The sequence below is a fragment of the Penicillium cataractarum genome, assembly GCF_028827025.1.
Source record: "Penicillium cataractarum strain IBT 29864 chromosome Unknown utg000005l, whole genome shotgun sequence".
Lineage (NCBI taxonomy): Eukaryota > Fungi > Ascomycota > Eurotiomycetes > Eurotiales > Aspergillaceae > Penicillium > Penicillium cataractarum.
This window is the reverse complement of record NW_026622741.1, coordinates 1858468-1879233: the sequence shown is the minus strand read 5'-3', so window position 1 is coordinate 1879233 and position 20766 is coordinate 1858468. Positions and strand designations below refer to the sequence as shown.

General features: G+C 47.6%; 9 protein-coding genes across 9 annotated transcripts; 3 read left to right on the top strand and 6 right to left on the bottom strand.

The window, feature by feature from the left end:
* Window positions 1-1303: 1303 nt before the first annotated feature.
* On the top strand, window positions 1304-2766 carry N7496_006361 (uncharacterized protein; the record flags this gene model as incomplete). The annotated part of the gene is made up of 2 exons (XM_056699290.1): window positions 1304-1790; window positions 1844-2766. The coding sequence occupies 2 exons, from the start codon at window positions 1304-1306 to the stop codon at window positions 2764-2766; spliced, it is 1410 nt and encodes a 469-aa protein (XP_056554703.1).
* A 1094-nt stretch (window positions 2767-3860) lies between these two features.
* N7496_006360 (Zn(II)2Cys6 transcription factor domain-containing protein) lies at window positions 3861-5495 on the bottom strand (the record flags this gene model as incomplete). Its single annotated transcript, XM_056699289.1, has 2 exons — window positions 3861-5309; window positions 5364-5495. 2 exons carry the CDS (start codon window positions 5493-5495, stop codon window positions 3861-3863), a joined length of 1581 nt encoding a protein of 526 aa, XP_056554702.1.
* A 380-nt stretch (window positions 5496-5875) lies between these two features.
* On the bottom strand, window positions 5876-6892 carry N7496_006359 (RTA1 domain-containing protein; the record flags this gene model as incomplete). Its single annotated transcript, XM_056699288.1, has 3 exons — window positions 5876-6345; window positions 6403-6637; window positions 6707-6892. 3 exons carry the CDS (start codon window positions 6890-6892, stop codon window positions 5876-5878), a joined length of 891 nt encoding a protein of 296 aa, XP_056554701.1.
* A 653-nt stretch (window positions 6893-7545) lies between these two features.
* N7496_006358 (calcium-dependent phosphotriesterase) lies at window positions 7546-8766 on the bottom strand (the record flags this gene model as incomplete). Its single annotated transcript, XM_056699287.1, has 1 exon — window positions 7546-8766. One exon carries the CDS (start codon window positions 8764-8766, stop codon window positions 7546-7548), a length of 1221 nt encoding a protein of 406 aa, XP_056554700.1.
* Window positions 8767-9191: 425 nt separating this feature from the next.
* Window positions 9192-9615, bottom strand: N7496_006357 (uncharacterized protein; the record flags this gene model as incomplete). Its single annotated transcript, XM_056699286.1, has 3 exons — window positions 9192-9238; window positions 9308-9446; window positions 9523-9615. The coding sequence occupies 3 exons, from the start codon at window positions 9613-9615 to the stop codon at window positions 9192-9194; spliced, it is 279 nt and encodes a 92-aa protein (XP_056554699.1).
* Window positions 9616-10802: 1187 nt separating this feature from the next.
* N7496_006356 (uncharacterized protein) lies at window positions 10803-12871 on the bottom strand (the record flags this gene model as incomplete). Its single annotated transcript, XM_056699285.1, has 2 exons — window positions 10803-12610; window positions 12679-12871. The coding sequence occupies 2 exons, from the start codon at window positions 12869-12871 to the stop codon at window positions 10803-10805; spliced, it is 2001 nt and encodes a 666-aa protein (XP_056554698.1).
* A 1494-nt stretch (window positions 12872-14365) lies between these two features.
* On the top strand, window positions 14366-15112 carry N7496_006355 (N-terminal protein methyltransferase; the record flags this gene model as incomplete). The annotated part of the gene is made up of 1 exon (XM_056699284.1): window positions 14366-15112. One exon carries the CDS (start codon window positions 14366-14368, stop codon window positions 15110-15112), a length of 747 nt encoding a protein of 248 aa, XP_056554697.1.
* Window positions 15113-16288: 1176 nt separating this feature from the next.
* On the top strand, window positions 16289-18379 carry N7496_006354 (glutamate--cysteine ligase; the record flags this gene model as incomplete). The annotated part of the gene is made up of 7 exons (XM_056699283.1): window positions 16289-16299; window positions 16354-16426; window positions 16473-16538; window positions 16595-16707; window positions 16766-16876; window positions 16927-17434; window positions 17492-18379. The coding sequence occupies 7 exons, from the start codon at window positions 16289-16291 to the stop codon at window positions 18377-18379; spliced, it is 1770 nt and encodes a 589-aa protein (XP_056554696.1).
* A 323-nt stretch (window positions 18380-18702) lies between these two features.
* Window positions 18703-20595, bottom strand: N7496_006353 (putative isoamyl alcohol oxidase; the record flags this gene model as incomplete). Its single annotated transcript, XM_056699282.1, has 2 exons — window positions 18703-20044; window positions 20114-20595. 2 exons carry the CDS (start codon window positions 20593-20595, stop codon window positions 18703-18705), a joined length of 1824 nt encoding a protein of 607 aa, XP_056554695.1.
* Window positions 20596-20766: the final 171 nt, after the last annotated feature.

The following is a 20766-nucleotide window of genomic DNA, read 5'->3' as shown; positions in this document are numbered from 1 at the left end:
AAGGAAGCAGGAGAAGCAAAGTAGTTCGATTGTGTCTGCCTGTCTGTGCAGGAGGACAAGAGAACTGGAATGGAAGGAAAGAGGGAAGGAAAGGCCCCAGTTAAACCACCAAAGTTTAGTTCTAAAAACAGCCGGCACACATCACGAAGAGGAGATCCGATAGGGAGATTCAATCACGTATATTTGCCAGGGCTCAAGAGGTCCAAAATATTACATTGAACATTGGCTGGCTCATTGATAATGAACCAACTTGGTCAAGACTCCGGCCGAAATTTAGCCTTTCTATATGGCTGACTTTGACGTTCATGAAACCTTCAACATCTGAGGCGTCCCGGGATTTTGCTAGAACTGTTCCGACCCGCGCCTGGACGCACTAGCCGAACAGGCTAAATGACCAAATCAATATGTATGCTGGAACGCTATGTTCTAGCACGCCCGGGACCGATATAAGTAGCGCATCAACGTTATGCCTAGGTGGACCAGGCCTACGTCCTAACAAGAACGGTCCTCAGTAAAGATCAGCACTTGCGCAGAAATGATGCCTACTGACTATGAATGGGAACATTAAATTGAGATTCCCTCTTTAAAATCACTAGGCAAGTCCAAGTCTTGAAGCTATCATAATAATAATGAGCGTCCAGGCCCGTCGACTACAGTTCTTGTTGTTGGTCATTCTATTTCAATCTTAATGAGCCATGAGTGGAATTTTTCAAATATATCAGCAGCTTTTGAACATTTTGAACATCGTATCGAATCATCTTGAACGCAGCACGTATCCAGGGATGATCTCGTATTAGGGCCGAAATCGGCCCGATAAGCGAGATTCGGTGGGCTGAAAATTTAACTCGACCGGGCCGATTTTTCAAGGCGGCAGGCAAAAATTAAGCTTGTTTCGCCACATGGTCGGGACATCGAGATCTAGTTCCAGGTTCCTGCAGTAAAAGCAAAAAATAAAGCCCTTGTACATGAATAGTGTCAAGTAGGACCTCCATTCTTTAGTCTGGACTATGTAGATCTCATTCCATCTTGGCTGCCAAGCACGATTTCATACCCCACAAGCACGAGGACTCAAGCGAGTGAGACAGTTTCCCCAGGGCTTCGTGGACTTGGCATCTCGTAAAAACCTCAACAGTGTCTCTCGAGCTCTGAATCACGCAATGGCCCCACTTTGTCTGCTTACGGAAAATTTTTGAGAAGAGCGAAGGAACATTTGAGTTTCTTCCCTTGTTCTATCTCTGAGTCTTGATCGCTTTCTGCAGGTACAAACCTCGCACTACTAGGGTGTGCCGACTCCATCGCGATTATGGCTGCCACGCATTCCCAACCCGACGTGGTGGATGAGCATGATGCTCAGCCTATGGTTGAGTCAACTCAACCCAGCACCCGTCCATCGATCTTTCGATCAATTCCATTCCAGATTGCTATTGCTAGTGGTGTCTCCTTCACCGCTCCTGGTATGTGGGATGCCTTGAACAATCTGGGTGCTGGTGGTGCTGCAGAGCCCTACGCTGTATCTGCAGCAAATGCCCTGGTCTACGGTTTATTCGCAATCGTTTGTGTGGCGGCGGGTGCTATCAACAACCGCATTGGCCTCCGTTATGGATTGACACTTGGAGCTATCGGCTACCCCATCTACGGTGCCGGTCTTTACACCAACAACAACTCGGCAAACACGTGGTTCATGCTCTTCGGTAGTGCCTTGTGTGGTATTTCTGCTGGATTCTTCTGGGCTGCCGAGGCTGCCATTATCATTGGATACCCTAGCCCTCACGAGCGTGCATTCTACCTTGGTACGTGTCAAAGCTGGTCAGGTATTTACTAAGACATACTAACATTCGAATAGCTATTTGGCAAACCGCAAAGGCCGCTGGCCCCATTGTGGGAGGTGCAATCAACTTGGGCCTCAACGCACAGAATTCATCTACCGGATCCATCAGCTCTAGCACTTATATCGTGTTCATTGTCATCATGTGCCTTGGATTCCCCATTGCGCTGCTTCTCAGCCCCGCCGAGAAGGTGCAGCGTAAGGACCGAACTCTGGTCCTCGTGCACAAGCAAGCCTCCTGGGGTGCCGAGTTCATAGCTGCAATCTCTTTGCTCGCTACTCGCCGCGTTCTCCTCCTCCTCCCGTCCTTCTTCATCAGCTACTTCTACAACGGCTTCCTTAGCACGTGGCTCACCACCTACTTCAGCGTCCGAGCTCGCGCCTTCTCCTCCTTCTTCACCAACTTCGCCGGTGTTGCGTCGTCGTTCATCATCGCTGGACTCCTCGATCGCCAGGGTATTCACATCAAGACCCGCGCCAAGATCGCCTTCATCTCCATCGTTGTCGTCCTCACCGGCACCTGGATCTGGGCTTCAATCCTCCAGAACCAGTACTACAGTGCTCCCGAGTCCCCAGTCTTCGACTGGTTCACCGGCGGCTTCGGAAAATCTTACGCTCTCGTCTTCTTCTGGACTTTCGGCGGCCAGGCATTTCAACAATTCCTGTACTGGCTTATCGGTCAATATAGCACCGATATTTCGTCTCTGTCCTACCACTGCGGTATTCTCCGTGGATTCGAGGCTCTGGGCCAAACTGTGGCCTGGGCTATGCAAACTGAAGGTGGTGCCAACCACTTTGTCAGCATCGGTCTTAACTTTGGAATCACGCTTCTTGCTGTTGTTCCAACCTGGATCGTTTTGTCCGAGCTTGAGCACAGCCATGAGGTTCAAGTGACGGCGGAGGATGTCTCACCCAAGATCCAGGATGAGACCCAGGCCTAAACGACTGATTAAAAAGCGGGATTTTTTGTATGACTACATACTAGCGCCGGGCGTTTATATAATTTCAACATGACTAATGACATACATTCAACATAATACAAATGTTCCACGTCGTCAGACGACGAGGTAATTTCCCTCGTTATACATTGGCAAAATTATACACGATACATAAACACAAGATCGAAAATCCAAGATCCAGTTGTAAATGAGGGTTATCACCAACTTCCAGTTATTCCAGGTACTCTCCCCCTCATATGGCCTAGTTGGTAACCAATCCGCTGGTGACCAATGGATGTGCCCCGTGAAGGAAATTTGAGGGGAAATATGTTGACAGGTATCCGATGTCGAGCACGACTCCACGGATGACCGGGCACATCCCTAGGCGGGGAGAGTGGCAAGCGAGCTAAACCCCCTCGCTCGCCGATTTCTTCTTTTGTTTTTATTTTTATTTTATTTTAATCTTATCTGTATATAATATATAATATAATAGTTTTATTTTCTTATAAAATTAAGGCTTTACGAGATGTGTAGAGGGATTATTTAGTAGATGTGCTATTAGGCGAGACCGGGTTAGCCTCTGAAGTATGGACCCCGGCATCATGGGAGAGTGATTGAGCATCATGGTGAAGTATATAGGGAACGCGAAGGCCGGGGGTTCGATTCATGGAGTAGAGGATTTCTTTTTCTCCCTCCTTCTCCTTCTCCTTCACACACACTCTCCCCCCCCTCATTGTGTACGGGTGATATATGGCGTGCGGCTAGTCGGACTTAAAACGCCCACGGAGAAAATATACCAACTTCCATACATCGATACATTCCCAAGTATGGGACGTAAGAGTGACTGACGATCATTATCCATGGAGCAATCTACAATTCCTACCCTGAAGAATAATGAAGGGTTTCGCATTTTCAAAGGTGTTTCAGACCCCAATACTAGCATGAAGGTCAGATTATTCTATTATCTTTGATAAATAACCACGTTCAAGTGAAGTACTCCGAACTGTAGGGCTGAAAAAGAATTCCCATTGAGACCTTGACAATAATGGTTTTGGCACATTTCAGTTGCCGATATGATATGAAGCATTTCTATCTCATCACCGAATGACATCGATTGGCCAGTCCATCAAGGACACGAGCTTCTCATCTCCTAGAGCAACTATCAGGGTATTTATCTTGTAGATTTCGACGTCGCATCTCTTGCCACAGTACCAGAGCTCGTCCAGAATGGCGATAGTCAAGTACAGATGCGCTAAAATCAGCAAGCTCAAACCATGAAGCATATCGATATTCCCTTGCCAGTCTAACGAAGAAATAAATTCTTCAGGGAGGAGATGAGGCCAGCTTGAAACTGCCGCATCTTCTAGGTCGGTTTGGAGCTCGAGGTCGGACGAAGATTGAGAGTCAAGTGGCTTCATCTGCATGACATAGAGTATTCTCATGTAGATATCGTCAACCACGCCTATAGCCTGCTCGTATGCGTCGAGAAGAGGTTGACCCGAGTTGCCAACTTGATCAGATTGAGGCGTCGCAAATGGTGAACCATCGGCGACCTCTTCGGAGTTGCTGGATTGGCGCAGAGTTGTGTGTAGACCACGTAAGTCCGAGACGGCACGATTGGCGCCGTTGGCGAACTTCCGAAGCCTCTTTGATCGAATGTTTGAACTTGGACATATGGTTGAGCGGACTTGTTCTTCGCATAGCTTCCAATCATCATTGGCTTGGTTATGAGTCAGTAGCGCCCTGAGGCGACATTTCCTCAATGTTGGCCAAAACTGTCTCAGGATAGACGTGACGCCACGAACTAGATGAAGCCATTGTATGTGGAGTGTGCTAGCATCGGGAAGAGGTGGCGGTGAAGCATGGCCTAGATTCAAGTTGTCCTGAAGTGTAGGTGTCGATGGATCTAGATCTTTGATCCCGAAAGATGCAAATGCGAAGCCCACCACCAGCATAGATCCAGCCAGCAAGGTTTCTGCGTCTGGATCGCTGGTAGCACAGAGCGCTTCCTGTAGCCCTGCCAACCCTTGCTGATGGTGTTCCATGATTGACCGAAGGTGAGGTACACTTGCAAACATGGAAGAACTAGGAGAACCTTGAACATTCGCAGTACGAGCATCTCCGCTAGTCAAAATATCCAAGCCAGCCAGGGCTAAGACGAGGTGCATCAGGAATTCATTGACTGAAGCCATTTCCGGAATAACACGCTCCCAGACCACCGATTTAATCTTGTGTAGAGTCATCTTCTTTGAGGTGTGCAAGATGTAGTGTTGAAGTAGATTGAGATCACTCATGTTGAGGCTGGATCTTGGTTGATCTCCGACATATTGAGGTTCCTCGGAGGGTGCCACATTGAAACTCAAAGGGTGAAACGGTATCTCCCGTATATTTTCGCGTGTCTGAACATGAACGTTCTCCGACGATGGTCTCTCGCGAGGCAAGGGTGGTTGCCTTCTTCTCAAGTCACGTGTGCCTCCTGGATTGGGGAAGACGCAGTCTTCGCCACGAACGAAACATGCACCACACGTTGGCCGTTCCTCATCACACTGATTGTGTTAGTGATTCCGATCGACCGAATCGAGTAAACTGTGTATACGCACTTTGACGCGACGCTGCTTGCATGTATAGCAACCATTTCGTGACTTTGTGTGACTGATCCGTTGCTTGGGACGAAATCGCGACTTGGGTGCGCTCCGAGGCATGTCCTCAACCTCCATCGGGTGTGGCGGCATCGTCATTGGCAAAGTGAATGGATACCGATCATCTCACATCATTGCATGATATTATTGCTTTTATGGGAAACAAATTACGCAACGGTGCGTTGGTAATGGAGAAAATTAGGCGCGAGATGCGGTGGGAGAATTTTAAGGTTGTAAAGGCGGCTAGTAATTCGGTCAAGAGCAGTACGTACCTTGAAAATATTAACTCTAAATAGAACATCGGTCTGCAAATCTCCTTCTATACCTAGGATGAAAATTTGACTCGGTTTCTAATAATAGACCGAAAAGGGAGAAAGATAAAGGTAATGAATGCATTCTATTTGATACAGTAAAATCGATGAAAATCGCTAACCGCTATGAAAAGCAACAATAATGATGTTTAAGCTTATGCTTTAAGCTTCATAGGCCTTCGATCTCTGTTGCCCGCAGTCCTGATCCGTTGACATAAGCTGGAGCTCGCTGTCTCGCTTGCTCCCGTTTCGTCCAATGAATGAGCCTGGGTAAATAACTGCCAGCACAATCCCAGTCAATGCCATGAGACAAGCGTCAAAGATGTACAAAAGATATTCTCTTTTCATGATAAAGCCATCATTGCCCTCGACAAATTCGGCCACACGGAAGATCGATCGCACCAGAATGAGAAAGCAGGCAGCATAGAGAGCCCACATGATAGATTCCCACTTCTTGCTGCTTTCTGAGGAATGCGAAATACTCGGCGGAATTCTTCTAACGCGCCAATGGAACACCGCGGATACGACAACGAAGAAGCCGAAGAAAAGAAGCTGAATGGCAAGACCGCCAATGACGATATTTGCACCCATGTCCATGGCAGAAATTGTTCCAGCAGCCATATATCCACCACCTGAGGAAGTTAGCGTCGAAGGTCGAAATTTCATGAGGGCGAGGCGCGAGTACATACCTCCACATTGGAGAAGGAACGAAATCACATCTCCAACCACAAATATTTTTGTAAGGAATCGAACCGGTACAATCGACAGTTGATGACAGTTAAGGGCAATAATGACTCTGCCTAGGGTCATATAAATTGAGGCGGCAAAAAGTGGCGGCGCGACCAGAATCAGCATGGTCTGAACAATGTATGGACCAAGGGCTTTGGTGTCAAAGTGTGAAAAGATAGTAACCGGCACATTCAACTATTGCATAGGGAATTTCAGGATTAGTTTCAGTGGCTAAATTAAGGTTGTTTCGAGTCATGCAATGACGGAGTTCTCACAGAGTAGGCCAATGATAAAAGGAACGAAGAAATAAGTGCGATGTTGCCATAGTCGAATACCATGCAGAATTGTGAGGACCAGGAAGATCACCGCAAAGACCACTGCTGCCGCAATTGAGGGGGTATAACGGTACAGTGCGAAGTCGATACCTCCATCGCTGCTAGTGCTGCTCATGGTAGGCAGATTGACAAAAATGAGTACAAAAGGCAAGCGGGTGGCTAGCTGGTGATAGGTAAAGTTACTCTAAACGCAACCAGGAAAAAGGCCTTGCTTTATATCGAGTCTCCAGTTGATAAAATGTCAAAATAATGCTGAAAATAGATTCTTTTAATCCGTCTTTGACCTAAAATTTCTTTATAACTCCAAACCTTGGGTCCCGACTATTGAGGGGATGCGAAAACGGGGACCCGAGAATGCGAGAATGCGAGCGAGGAAATACGAGAATACGAGCGGGGCCAACCATGAACTTTAAAAATTCTGGTTTTTAGAGGGGCGAGAGATCGGGACTTGCCCGAAGTCGATAAACTATTCCCTTGTATCTATAATTTGCTTTATACGCCCACGATCTGCTCACTGGCCAGAAATTCCAACAGTATTCCAACACTTAGCCTTCGTTTGTCTGTCATCTGTGTGCGAAACGCTTTATGCATCCTTTCATATCGCTGCTGCCAAATGCTGCCAATATATTAGAAGACAAACGACACGTGTGGAAATCAAGAGGGAGACTTCAAAGGTTAAATACAGGCATGCAAATGGGACTCGCAATCAACGTTCTTAAGAGACGTCAAACAAGGATTCCTCTGGCCAATATAACGTATTACCACTCTTTAATTGCGCTTCTGGCAGATGCTGAGGAACGGTGAAAATCCTCCAGCCAGGAACAAGCGATGTGTTTGGGCATCATGCACTGCCACCGTTGTTGTGGGGAGGTACTTGGCATCTCTATCTTCGATAACTTTGATGACCTCGTAGTTATTGCCAAGCGAATCGGTATTTGTCAACATCAAGACACCCGCTGCGGCGACTCGGTTATATGGATCATCGGCAGCTTGCATGAACCCCACGGAATGAGGAATAGCAGCAACCATGATATTTCCATCCTTGTTGACAGATAGATTGTCAAGCGGAACATTCAGAGGAATTGTTTTAACTTCAACGAGGCCATCTTCCGAGTACTCATGAACGGTGATCACGCCCGAAGTGGAGTGGGAAACATAGAAGCGCCCATCGAGGCCACGTACTGCACCGTTCGGCAACGAACAGTTTTTACGGGCAACCACCTCACATTTTCCAGTGTCCGACCGACAGTATGTCAAACTCCCCCCTCCAAGAAGTATGACGAGATCGCGAAACATTCCAGCCTTTGCATCGTGGTCGTTCGTTACCAAAAATCCAATACCATCGTCGGCGACCGCAAGGTTATTGGGGGAGATAATAGCCTCACTAGCAATGGTTTTGACGTGAACCAGAGTACTTGACGGTGTATCAAGGTCGAATATCTCAACAGTGGAGTTTGCGCCTACTTTGCGGGGATCGAGCGGCTCTCCGGTGGCCGGATCCACAGGCGGTCGATGGTTGATGAGCCAGAATCGCTGGCGATCCCCGATGCGCTTAACATCAAAGCCTTGGAGGTCAAGATCTCCAGCATAGTCGATCTTCAGCTGATGCAGCCCATACAAACCGTCCACGCCTGGTTCGTCGATATTCAACACGGAAATGTGATCGGTTCGCGACCTCGCAGAGACATTAAACAAGCTCCCGCTCGGATTCCATCCTGTTCGAGAGTTGAGGCTAGTGCATGCACCGTATAGCTTGCGGTTGTTATAGTCTAGCCAGATATCTTCGCACCCTTCGAGGAGTGGATGTTGAATGCGTTTGCAGTCCCAGGGGAAGTCCTCAATTGGTTGAATTACTCGGCCAAAGCCGAATATCAATGCGAACGTGTCATGCAGATAGATGCGGTATGCGATGGCACTGATAAGTGCTGCGATCGCCCATGGCAGTAACCGGATGCTACCATGATATGAGGATGCACTGACCCGGGCCATATTTGGCGGAAGTTCTAAGGGCGAAGCATCTCAGAACGAGAGGGGTCAAAGGAGCCGCAAGATGTCAGCGTTCAGCGGAGTCGGGTTTGGTTGTGGCCCCGAGGCCGACTTGCCCCGATCCGAAGCGAATCCCGTTGGGGCCCATTGAGCAATGAACAAAAGAACAAAAGAGGTTTTAAGATAAATTATGAACGCTACGTTGTCCTCCCAGAGGAGAGCCATCAAATCGAGCATTAATTAAGGAACAACTGAGCTATCATCTTTCTACAAAGTGTAGCGAGATAAAGGTTCCTACACAAGAACATCCAAGTACCTCAAATTGGCCCCCAACGTTCTACCATGCATAAGTCTGAAAAGCCCCTCATCATAGTGACTGCTTTCTGTGGAGAAGAAGACACTACCAGTATCTGTTGCTGTTAATATCTTCAAACAGGGGTGCCGTGGCAGATTTTCACATGCAAATCCTTCGACACTATTCAAAGTTAGGAATACTATCGATGATCTCGAGTAGAACCGATAGATAGAAATAATTCATGCTTACTTTTAACATCCGTTGCATCACATCCCGCTGACAGGCAGGTGTTGAGGGCAAGCACGAAAGGATCGCTGGCACAAGTACAGTCGGTGTTTAAATAAGTACCACAGCCTACTTGCTCGGCTGCTTGCTGGTTGCATTTAAGCTGTTCATGTTGTCTTGTGTCAGTACTGCTTTTCTTCTAAACTATTTTGCAAAAGTCTCCCATTGCAAACACATACCAGGCACGGTGTCATGTTTTCAGGGTTGTCAGGAGTTCCAGCGATGGCGACTGTGAAGAAGATCGCAAGAGGGGCTAGAATCGAGGGCTTCATGTTGCAGACTTGGGATAGATAAGCTAAAGGAATCTTTGAAGTAGATAGAGGATGCAAATACTACGTAATAAGTGGTGAATTTGGACCTTTAAATACAGATTCAAGAGCGAAAGACTGATGTAGACCCGATCTTATTAGTATACCTCAGAGACCGTGGACGAGAAGTTACTCCACGCCGTCTGACGTACCCTGCAGTATCCGCCCTAATGAAAATCCAGCTATGTACATGTCTGCTAGGGGCTTATATATCCTGATAGTGATGTTCGCTGTCATGCAGGTATAGTAATCATTAATCAACAGACTTTGTTCTTTACATATTTACCATCGCCGAGGTGCTGAGTGACCAGTAAAAAGTTCATCCGAGGAGCCCGAGAGTACACAAGAAAGCTTTGTGATATGCAAATAATCTGTGTATCTTTGATTCCTACAGAGTTGGGGGCTTGTGTCACGTCTAAAATTGCCTCAGTAGTGAAGAGCACAGTGCCTTAACAGCGAGTGTGAACATTCATGAGTGCATTCTAGACATACCACCTATAAGTGAAAATATATTGAAAGGGCTTGAATCTTGGCCATAGGAAGTACTTGCAGCCAACTCTAGCATAACACTACATTTTGAAAAAAAAAAAAAAAGGTATAGGTTTTAGCTTGGTAACACTACCCTTAGATAACTAGTACCTCTGGATGTACTTCCTGTGACTAATGAGTAAAGTCAAAGGGGAACGAGAAATAAGAATGTATAGAGCTGACAAGTCAAGGGACAAAAAAGGAAGTAAAGAAAAATCAAAAAGAAGTGAATGAGTGATAAGAGTGAGATTCGAACTCACGCCCCGTAAACGAGATCAGGATTTTATGTTAAGGTGGACCTTAACCTGACGCCTTAGACCAACTCGGCCATCTTACCGCTTCATGTTGGATCCAACACATTTTTAACATCATCAATTATCTTTTGAAGTTTTGTAGTTTGGGGAGATAACTATTCCACGGGATGTGAATAAAGAAGCACAGTCAAGAATAGTGCATATCCTACTTAGATATTATTTCGGTCAGACCAAGTACAAATTTTATTTAGTGCATATCCCTGCAGGCAAGGAAATAATACAGCTATTAAGGTAAGGTAAGACAGGCAATTCATTAAGTCGCTGAACATATTTCTAGACATTAAATTTTGGATCGCAAATCCCGGCTCATTATTGCTTGAAGCTAAACTCAGCCATCGTAGCTTCCAATTGGCCAGCCTCTGTTGGAGCACCATTGTCAGGCTGCACTTGAAGCTGCTGCCTGAATGACAATATCCAGGCCGGGTTATCTGCGATAGATTGGTTCCAAGAGTCCTCCGAATCATACAGCAATTTCCTCGACTCCTGTTGGAACATCTCATCGGTAGGAATAATCCCCATACTCATTTGCTGACGAGCATAGCGGCTGAGGTGCTGCGTCAGGATACCCGTGAAAGTGTTCAATGGTACCATCGTCTCGCCCACTGGTGGTAATTGCAAGGAATGTTGCGGTGCGGTTGATTGTTCATTCTGAGCCTGAGCGCTTGCATTCGCAGCCACCAGGTCCGCCCGGGCGGATATTTGCGCCAAGTGATCCTGTGCACTTCTACTTGATGCCGAGAATGGGACCATTGTCTTCGACTCCCAGCTGAGAAGATATGGCGGTAGAGAGTTCATGACCTGCGACGCAATGGCCGGGGGAAATTCATGATCCCCTTTCCAGTCACTCATGGTCATTCCTTGGCGAAAATGGTTCGTCAAATGGTCCGCTCTCTCATCCCAGTTTTCGAGTCGCTGGTCACAAAACCCGCAGCGTGAGGTGATGGCCGGACCCTGGATTTTCCAGTCGTCAATCACAGGCAAGGTTTCCAGGCTATGTACAAGCCTGAGGTGTTGAACTAGGTGGTCTTTGCGGCGGAAGATGCGAGTCGAGTCAGAGCATTGGAAGTGATTGTGCCCATCAAGATGCTCGGGGGTTGGTTCCGGGGAGTTACAATAGACACAATGCATCCTGCCCGTCACAGTTGATACTGTTGAGCCTCCATGTGGTGTGCACGCCCAGCCTCCCAGGTTAAGATGTAGTGACTTTTCATGGCGCGACCAATCAAACTTATTCTTGAACGTATCACAGCAGAAGGTGCAACAGAATATTCGGTCGTTTTCCAGACCAGCTGGTTTCTTGGGTTTTCTTTTGCTCTTGCCAACTCGCGTGTTCCCAGATTGCGACCTGGGCGTTGACACTGCAGATCGTGTTGAGGTTGAGGATTGCCATGATGATGCGCTAGTTCCACTTTTAGAGCTAGCAAGCGAAGCTGGTCGGCGATGGTGTCGGAAAGAAGCGTTACGTCTGTTTGGAACATCTTCGTCGACAGATAATCTCTCCCCGACACGTTCTGACTTACTGACAGCTTGCATGATTGCTGACAGAGATGCCGGCTCATCCTCCGGGGGCGATTCTTGCCATCTTTGCATCGGATCAAGGGAGCTTGTGCTGTTTGGTGTATATCTCCCACTCATTGTTTCTCCTAGTCTGCGCAGCGAGTACTGGCTTCTTCTCCTAGGTAGACTCGAAGGACGATTCAGATTTTGTACTGGAATGGCTTGTGTCTTCGATTGAACCATTGGCTCATGGAAAGATGGCTCCCCAGTATCCAGGAATGGCATATATGCTTCCGTCTGGGCAGGGCAGAGGGAAGAAGGCGAGGTACCCGGATGAGGCAATCTCGTCAGGTCAAATTGGCCCTCTTGACTGTCGATTGAAGCCACTGGAGCTGCATAATGCTCTGGAAAGCCATAATCCAACAGCCCCAGGGGACTCTGTAAATCGTCAGGGACCCATGAGTCTGTTAGCCAGTCCGATATGGCTGGAAGTCCCTCATTATTGATAGTCGACGGGACGAACTGGAAGTTGGCGCTATCATGTAGGTAGTCTACCTCAGCTGTTGCATACTCGCTTTGGAAATTATTATAATGGGCGATTCCGCCCAGAGCGTCGCAAGCTGGTGGAATGTAAGTATTTCAGCTTCCAAGTTCTGGCGGCGAACTCCGAGACGGGCGATTGACTCACCTAGGGGCGAACCTGTGTGAATTTCTTCGAAGTCAAGTGGTTGGGAAGTCGGCGTGGGTGCCTGGAAATCCCAAGTTCGTGGTTTATCAGGCATAGATCTATCTCCACGCTGTGTAGCCTTGGGGGGTCTGGAGCGATTCAAACTGAGAAGGTGGAAGTGTCGTTGGTCGGGTTCGTCCCCGAAGTCGGCCATCGGGCCGGGCGGGCGTAAGTACTAAGGAAAAACGGAGTCTCGGCGTTTGTGGGGCTGAGGACCCTTCCAGCCATGAATCTATGTGGACATACTCAGTATGTAGAAAGATATCATTGCACTGACTTCTTCATGTCGTGATGTACTTCCTGCCCACTGTCTATATGACGTCCCTGTTCGGTCTATTTTGAATGTCCCTCGTCATACATTCGAGCACCTTCTTGATTCTTTGGAACCCCTCGTCAGACGCAGATTCAAACTTGTTCATTCCATCATGGTCTTTCCCAATAAAGATGTGCCTCTCATAATCATTGCTCGAATCCTGCTAGTTCATACCCAAGAAAGTCAGTGGTGCGATCGCTTAATTGTAGCATCATAGTTGACTCACTATCATCGGTGTATCGTGATTTCCTGTCGGGCTGACACCCTCACTGACAATTACAATCTCGAAATTGCCACTGATTGTGAAGAATTGATCTAACACACTGAGCATCCATTGTGCCTCTTTATAGCTCTCAGTTGCGCGTTGGTTATCATCCCCTTGATTTGTGGCCAGAAAACTTCGCAGCCCATCGATCCGTGTGTCTAGTTCGGGTGTTCCCATGAAAAATATACCATATGTTCTTTCGTATATTCCACGCAAGTGTTCCGGGTGGCTGTCACGCAAAGATTCGGAGTAGTTGAGGGCCTGTCAAGCATAAGTCAACATTGTTTTCGCGGACAAATTGTCGATGCCAAGACCGGATACATTCTTGACTACCGTGCCACCTAAGCTATGTGCAACAAAGATTATTGACCGATTCTGGCTCTACAGACGGGTTAGCAAATATATATGTCGACATATAGTGCGGTGTGCTGCGTGCGATACATTCGTCGATTCTCTTACTTGCCACAGTTCCGAAATCAAGTTCTCGGAGACTGCTTCTTGCCAGATCTTCCCACCATTGTCTTTCTCGGTCGATACAGTATATCCCCATGTATATATTCTAGAGCTGGGTAAATCAACTGGAAGCAAACTTCGAAGCCAGTTGGTTCCATTCGGCGCAGTCCACGATCTGTCGCGATGGCCGTTCAACCCATGGACGGCGACAATGCTATGAGTGGTCGTCAGCAGGCCTTGAATTTGATACAAAGTCTTCTTTTCGTACTCTACTTGTGGATCTACACCTTCATACAAGAGTTTCAGTCCTTGTTCACTGGACCCCTAAGGAGATATCATGGCCGGCATGAGAAGAATGTCCAAGAGGATGGCTATATCTCTCAAGCTTACCGTCTGTATTTGTCTAGATGAACCTATCTTAAATGGCCAGCGCTGAAAACAAGACATTTTGGTGGGTGGCTTTAAAGTTGCCGTTGGGTGATTCTCATGGAATCAGGGACGTCCGACCATCGCGCGGGGTGTTCCTGCCCACGTCTGATTACGTAAACATATCACAACCATCAAAAATTTCCCAGTGTTTGTTCTTGATTCAGATCATCTCCCAAGTCATTCCAAACATGTCTCAGAATACCCAAAATCCCGATGGGGCTTCCCGAGGTTCGTCGGTGCCAGCCGACTCCAAGATTGATCACGCCGCCTCGATCAGGTACTGGAGCAGTCTTCCTAGCACCACCAGCAATATGTTAGGCATGCTTGGCACCTATCCGTGGTATTCACGCATCGAATTACAAGGGTCGAAGAACTTCTTGAACAAAGTCCGCCGACTCTCACCCACACTTCAATCTGACGGCAAATTCAACCTCGGAGTTGATTGTGGTGCTGGTGTTGGACGCGTCACCGAGGGGTTTTTACGCCATTTTTGCACTGTGGTAGACGCGGTAGAACCGGTGCAAAAGTTCACCCAAGTCCTCGAAGAAGGACAACTCAAGAAAGATGGCGTTATAGGAGACATCTATACCCTCGGTCTTGAGGATTGGTATCCGGAGAAGAAATACGACCTAATTTGGACTCAATGGTGTGTGGGTCACCTCACAGATTCGCAGCTGGTTCAATACGTGTCTCGATGCCGGAATTCTTTGACAGATGGCGGAATCATGGTGATCAAGGAGAATCTATCCACTCATCCTGGCGATCAAGACATGTACGACGATGAGGACAGCAGTGTGACAAGGACGGACGCGAAATTCAAGCAGATCTTTGACGAAGCTGGAATGGAGGTGATCAAGGCGGAGATCCAGACGGGATTTCCGAAACAATTCAAACTCCTTCCTGTCAAGTCTTACGCGTTACGACCGAAAATCTGAGAGTCTTGGCGAATCCACTGGGGTTCTCGTTTTTATGCCCCTCGTCATTGTTGACACTTTACTTGCCAAGACGCCTGGCTCCGCAAACCCTGTTCCAAGAATCGTGACACACACTCTTTAAGACATCCTTGCATGCGTTAGTTCTACTTATGAGTTGAGTGGTTCGATCTCTGTTATCAATTATGCTCTGCCAGTCCTGTGAACCCGCGCCGAGAACCTGGATCTACATTATTCTTCAAATGTCGCGAGCGGACCACACAATAAGCAATCGTTCTATGAGATCCGACACTTTACAGGCAACTACCTGATGGAAACCAGTTGAGTGAACTGCTCCAGCTCGAATTCCGTTCCGGGAAGTCGATATTCGCTTCACTTACTTGATTTGCTTGTGGATGGATGACCTACAATCGGGGTTTGCGACAATGAAGTCATTGATTATGCAGTGACTTAAAGCTAGGGAAGAATATGCATGTGAAGCCCACTTTCGAATCTGAAGATCAGTAAAACTCCAAGGGATCTATCAATCGTGTGGAGTTGAACGCGTGGTGCCTTGCCACGACCATTATTCTTCTAGGCTTGGCGACTTTGAGGTTGTCATGCTATTCAACCACCTATTAGACATATAATTCTTGTCAAGTGAGTGAGAAAACGAGAGAATTTCTCACAGCCAATTATTGAGAGACCTGCGAGGTTTTCCTCGCCTGTAAACATTGAGTTAGAACCATGGTCGTCCAGCTATCTTCGTTTTTAGAACCCTGTAGATCTCCCGGTACTATCTATAATCGGGTCAGCAACTGCCGGATGTGTCTATTGAGGGTCTCCAGTTTCGAAAAGACAACGCGCAATGAAGTATGAGACAAGGTCCACTTACCAAATCACCTCAATATCCCTAGATTGCTAGCCCTTTGTTCTGGGCTCATCTCAAAACCGAGCGGGCTGGGAAATAAGGTTAAAGCCCGCTGCCGAACCCAAAGTGCCTTGCGTCATGGGCCATACCCCTGTCGATGATCGACCCGCGGATCCTTGGCGATCATCAAAATTGCGGCTTTTTGAAAAGGTCGTGAGATGCTTCGTCAGCTATGTATATCAGAGAAGGTCGAATATTTAATCATTCATGGCCTGGACTGATGCTTGATGTTTCGGCTGAGTCTCAGTACTGAAAAAATTGGTACAGCCATGGGTCGAGCGTAAGCTATCTGTTCTCACAAAAGCCTCCTGCGATAGAACTAATCAGGCCACAGAATTGATGGTTCAGCATTGAGCTGGGCCGAAGCCGAAGAGGCTGCACCTGTAATCCGCAAATGGGCCACAGAGGTAGTTCTTACTCACATCGACCAATGGGCTACACTAACATCGATAGCAACTCCTCCGTCTCTGGCATGAACAGAAGAATCGAAACGATCCGGCCCCATTGTGGGGTGATGAAGTCAGTTTGAATGTTGAAATTCCGGGAGTGTTTTGTTCGCTGATGCAAATGCCCAGATCGAATATGCATTGGTCGACTTTGATCACGATAATTCGCGGGCCACATTGCTGCTGGAGCAAGAGAGAGTAATTCGGCAATGGGAAGAAAGACGGTGTTGCTCAAGCGATGAGTACGACCAAATTCTGAAACCCAGGCTGAAGCATTGAGAGCTGACAAGCTTTTGACAGGGCTACGTTACAATGGGAGTGGGCAACTTATGTTGTTGAAACCACCCCTGCAGCTCCGTACAATGGCATGGTAGCGGATCTGTTGAAAGTTGAAGCTAATATGCGTCAAAGGTATTATAGAGCCCCCTGTTGTCAAGGCTAGAGCTAAAAATTAGTTTTAGGAGACATTTAATCAACCGATTCCTCTTGCCTCATCAGCAAGCCATGTCTCTCTGTGTTTTTCCTCGAGTAGGAGTAGAAGAGACATGGACCACTCCCAGTCCACCTAATCGGCTTGTTTGTCCTTTGCCCCGGTATCAATTGCTGGCAAATAACGTTCAGAATCGCCCTCAAGGTCGGATGAGGACGTATTTTCCAATCGCTCGGGATGACTTGACGTCGAATCCGTTCCGTGATGACCCACCAACGGGGAAAGGGATCCCTGGGCATCTTTGCTTGGATGAGCTAGAGATCGGTACCGGGTGCTGCAGCATTCAAACAACCTTTCAAGCAGCAAACGAGGCCGAAGCTCGATGGTTGTACGATCAACTCATTCCGCTGGGTCATGTTCTTCTTGCCATGACTGCTGCTACACCCATGTGGAAAGGATATCTAGTTGATACCGACATCCGATGGCAGAGGTTTGGAGACTTGGTTGATGATCGTCGACCTGAAGAAATGGACTATTTGGTGAGTGAGATTCTTTTCCTGGTGAATACAGCTGTGTGGTACTAATTTTCTGAGAAGCCACCCCGTTGGACGTGGAATCGGACATACCTGTCTCGCGACAAGCCTCCAATGCTAATAGGCAAAGCTCCTCTACAGCCTATGGACAAGACAACCAAGAACCGTCTACTTGAAGGTGGCATGGATGATGCACTTGCCGAACATTTTGCATCAATCCTCACCCGCGACCCACTCCTACTGACTGGGGCAGATCTGGACAATCTCAATGAGTCAAACACGAGATTGTTTGAGCTTCTTCATGGCTGCGTTTGGCATCATGTTCGCTTCAAGCCACCTCTCACTGATAATGGGCCCGGGTGGTGTGTTGAATTCCGACCGATGGAGGTGCAACTGACAGATTTCGAGAACGCGGCGTTTGCGATCTTCATGTACTTGCTTTCTAGGGCAATCACCACCTTCCATTTGAACTTCTACCTGCCTTTTGATATGGTTGGAGAGTCTTGGGAAACGGCCCAGAAGCGCAATGCTGCGATAGAAGGGCGTTTCTGGTTCCGGCGATCTGGGTGGTCGTCCAAATTCGATCCCAACGACCAATCGGCGAAGTGTATGTGCAAAGATGCGGCTCATGATCCCCATGCGGAGAAGGAATATGGGCTCATGACTGTTGATGAGATCATCAATGGTCAGGATAATCCTGCAGGGTTTCCAGGGCTTTTGGCCATGGTGTGGCAGTATCTTGATTATACTCAGGTTTCCAGTGTTGAAAAAGCCAAGCTCGCTCCGTACTTAGATCTTATTGAGCGACGTGCGAATGGGACCAACCCGACTCCGGCGTCGTGGATGCGAGATTTTGTTCGCCGGCATGCAGAGTATAACCGCGACAGCTGCGTTAGTGAGCGTGTTTGCTATGATATGATGGAGGAAATATCTGCGATGAACAATATTTAGATCAGCCTTACATCAAATCTCTTCCAGTGACAAGCGCACAGCTTGAAGTACCGAGTATACATCTGACTCCCTTTTGAAAATAGACTATTTTGTCCACTGTGCCAGATATAAGCTACATAATCTTCAAGCAAGGCCCATTGCCGGCGTGCTTGCCATAATCCTATCTCCCTTGCAACTTGTAGAATGGACTTGGCTAAGTGTAAGTAAAATGGAAGCATAGCGTTCAATTTGATAGTCTAACAGAGATTGCAAGAAGAAGCAACTTTTGAAGGGCTCTTGTGATTTCAAACATTACCTCCATCTCGGCAGACCGGAATTATCCCTCATGATCCATCCGCTTGACAAAGCAGTCCGCTGTGTAGATCATATGTCCACTTATCACTTCCAACCCCACTGTAAATCCACAGACTCCCCGTTGGATCATACTTTTGTTTGATCTTCAAGAGTCTCTCATAATTCTCACCGTAGAAATCATGTTTCCAAGAGCGACTGAACCCGTTTGCGGCATTCATGTATGCCCCAGCCTTAGGAGCCCATTTTCTCCAAACCGGCTCCTTATTTTCCTCATACCAGTCTATAGCATCTTTCAATGCGTGTTTGGGATCGTCCGTCACGTTGACATGCCCGCCCCACGCCATCGTTACAGTATATGCCTTTCGCCAGAATGGGTGTGTGCTGCCCCAGCGTTTTTTATCCACTCTAGCCGGGCCAGATCCAACCTGGAGGTCAAATCTTAACAGGGTTCCTTCTTCGGGATGTTTTGCCATCAAGATTTGTCGAAGATATTTGTTCAAGTCCTCTTTAGGAAGGCCGGACAGCTCAGCTCGTCCTAAAAGTCGCCCAGTGAACATGCGAGACGATCCTGCAAAATTGCTGGATAGGAATTGGGGCTTGGCCCATGACCAAAAGCTTTCAGAGAATGGCTCAGTGATGGTGAGACTCAGGTTTCCATTGCTGGCAGCCTGAAGATCAGTGACCAGCTTTTCAAGTTTGGCACGCATATTTTCGACAGTAGTGTTGAAGGCAAAAAGCTTAGCTGACACCGCTGGGCCGGATATAGCATGGGGTAGTTTGAGGTATTTCTGAGCCATTTCTCCAGTCATCGTGTCAACGGTGCCGGTCACGCCCGCATCCATCATGTCTGGGATCTGCGAGGCAAATTCAGCAAAAGCTGCCCATGCGGCATCTTCCATCGGACGAGATGGATCACGAGCGTAGAAAGTCACTGAACTACTAACCGCATTCTCAGGAATGGGATTAGTCTTAATTACGAACTCAGTCACAACTCCGAACTGGCCATTACCTGCTCCGCGAATAGCCCAGAAGATATCTTGATTTTGTTCGTCATTTGCGACGAGGCGGCGTCCCTCAGTTGTGATCACAGTGGCTTGAAGGATATGGTCCGATGAAAGGCCGTGGTGGAAGGACAAAACACCGTGACCACCGTTGGTTGACTGTCCACCTAGACCGACTGTTACATCCTCGGCGCCTACAACCGATCTGTTGGCTTCATTTGCAGCAATGTACGCGGAGCCCCAGATAGTACCCCCACCGCAGATCAGAACATCTGCTGTGTCTTTACTTCCCGGGATATGCCAGTCTGACTTGTGCTCGATGTCTTGGAAGTTGTGCGTCCAGATAGACAAGGCGTATGCACCGGTTGCCCTGGAGATATTGTTTTTAGCCAAAATCCATCATAGTGCTGGGGGGATCGACGCCTCAAGAAACACATACCGACCATTTAAATCATGACCGGTGGACTTGATGACAATACGAATATTTCGCTTTGAAGCCCATGCCATAGCCGTCTCGATTTGCTCCTCTTTAGTTGCATTGACAACATATGAAGGTAGTCCGCCAATACTGCACCCTCTCTCTTTGGTGGCCCCATTAATACCAGGTGGAATACAGGAGTTGTTCGCAAAGATCGAATAACTAATGCTTTCCGGCCATGCAGCGTGATAAAAGCTGAGACTCCATTGCTCTTTCACTTTTGTACAATTGTGAGGCGAGTTGTACGGGTTTCCGTCGTAGCATGATGATGCCACAGGGGCAGTACGTATAAGACATCCACCAATGGACTTGTTCAGCGCACCCCAGTCGTCATGAGATGGCCATGCTTCGCTCTGCGGAGTAGATTTGCATTTTGCTAGATATGTCGGACTGGTGACGAGCGAAAGGGGAAAAGATAGAGCATATAGAATTAATTGATACATTTTGGGTTGGAAGCAATCACCAAAACGTGAAGGATTAAGTCTAAATCAGAAGGTAGACAAAGTTCTTGTGGCGAGATATAAATGATATGTTGGCTTTGCTATCAAGTAGCCTACTCGTCATCATGACCCTCACCGTGCGGAACATAGATCCGGCAGCCTATTCCGAAGGCT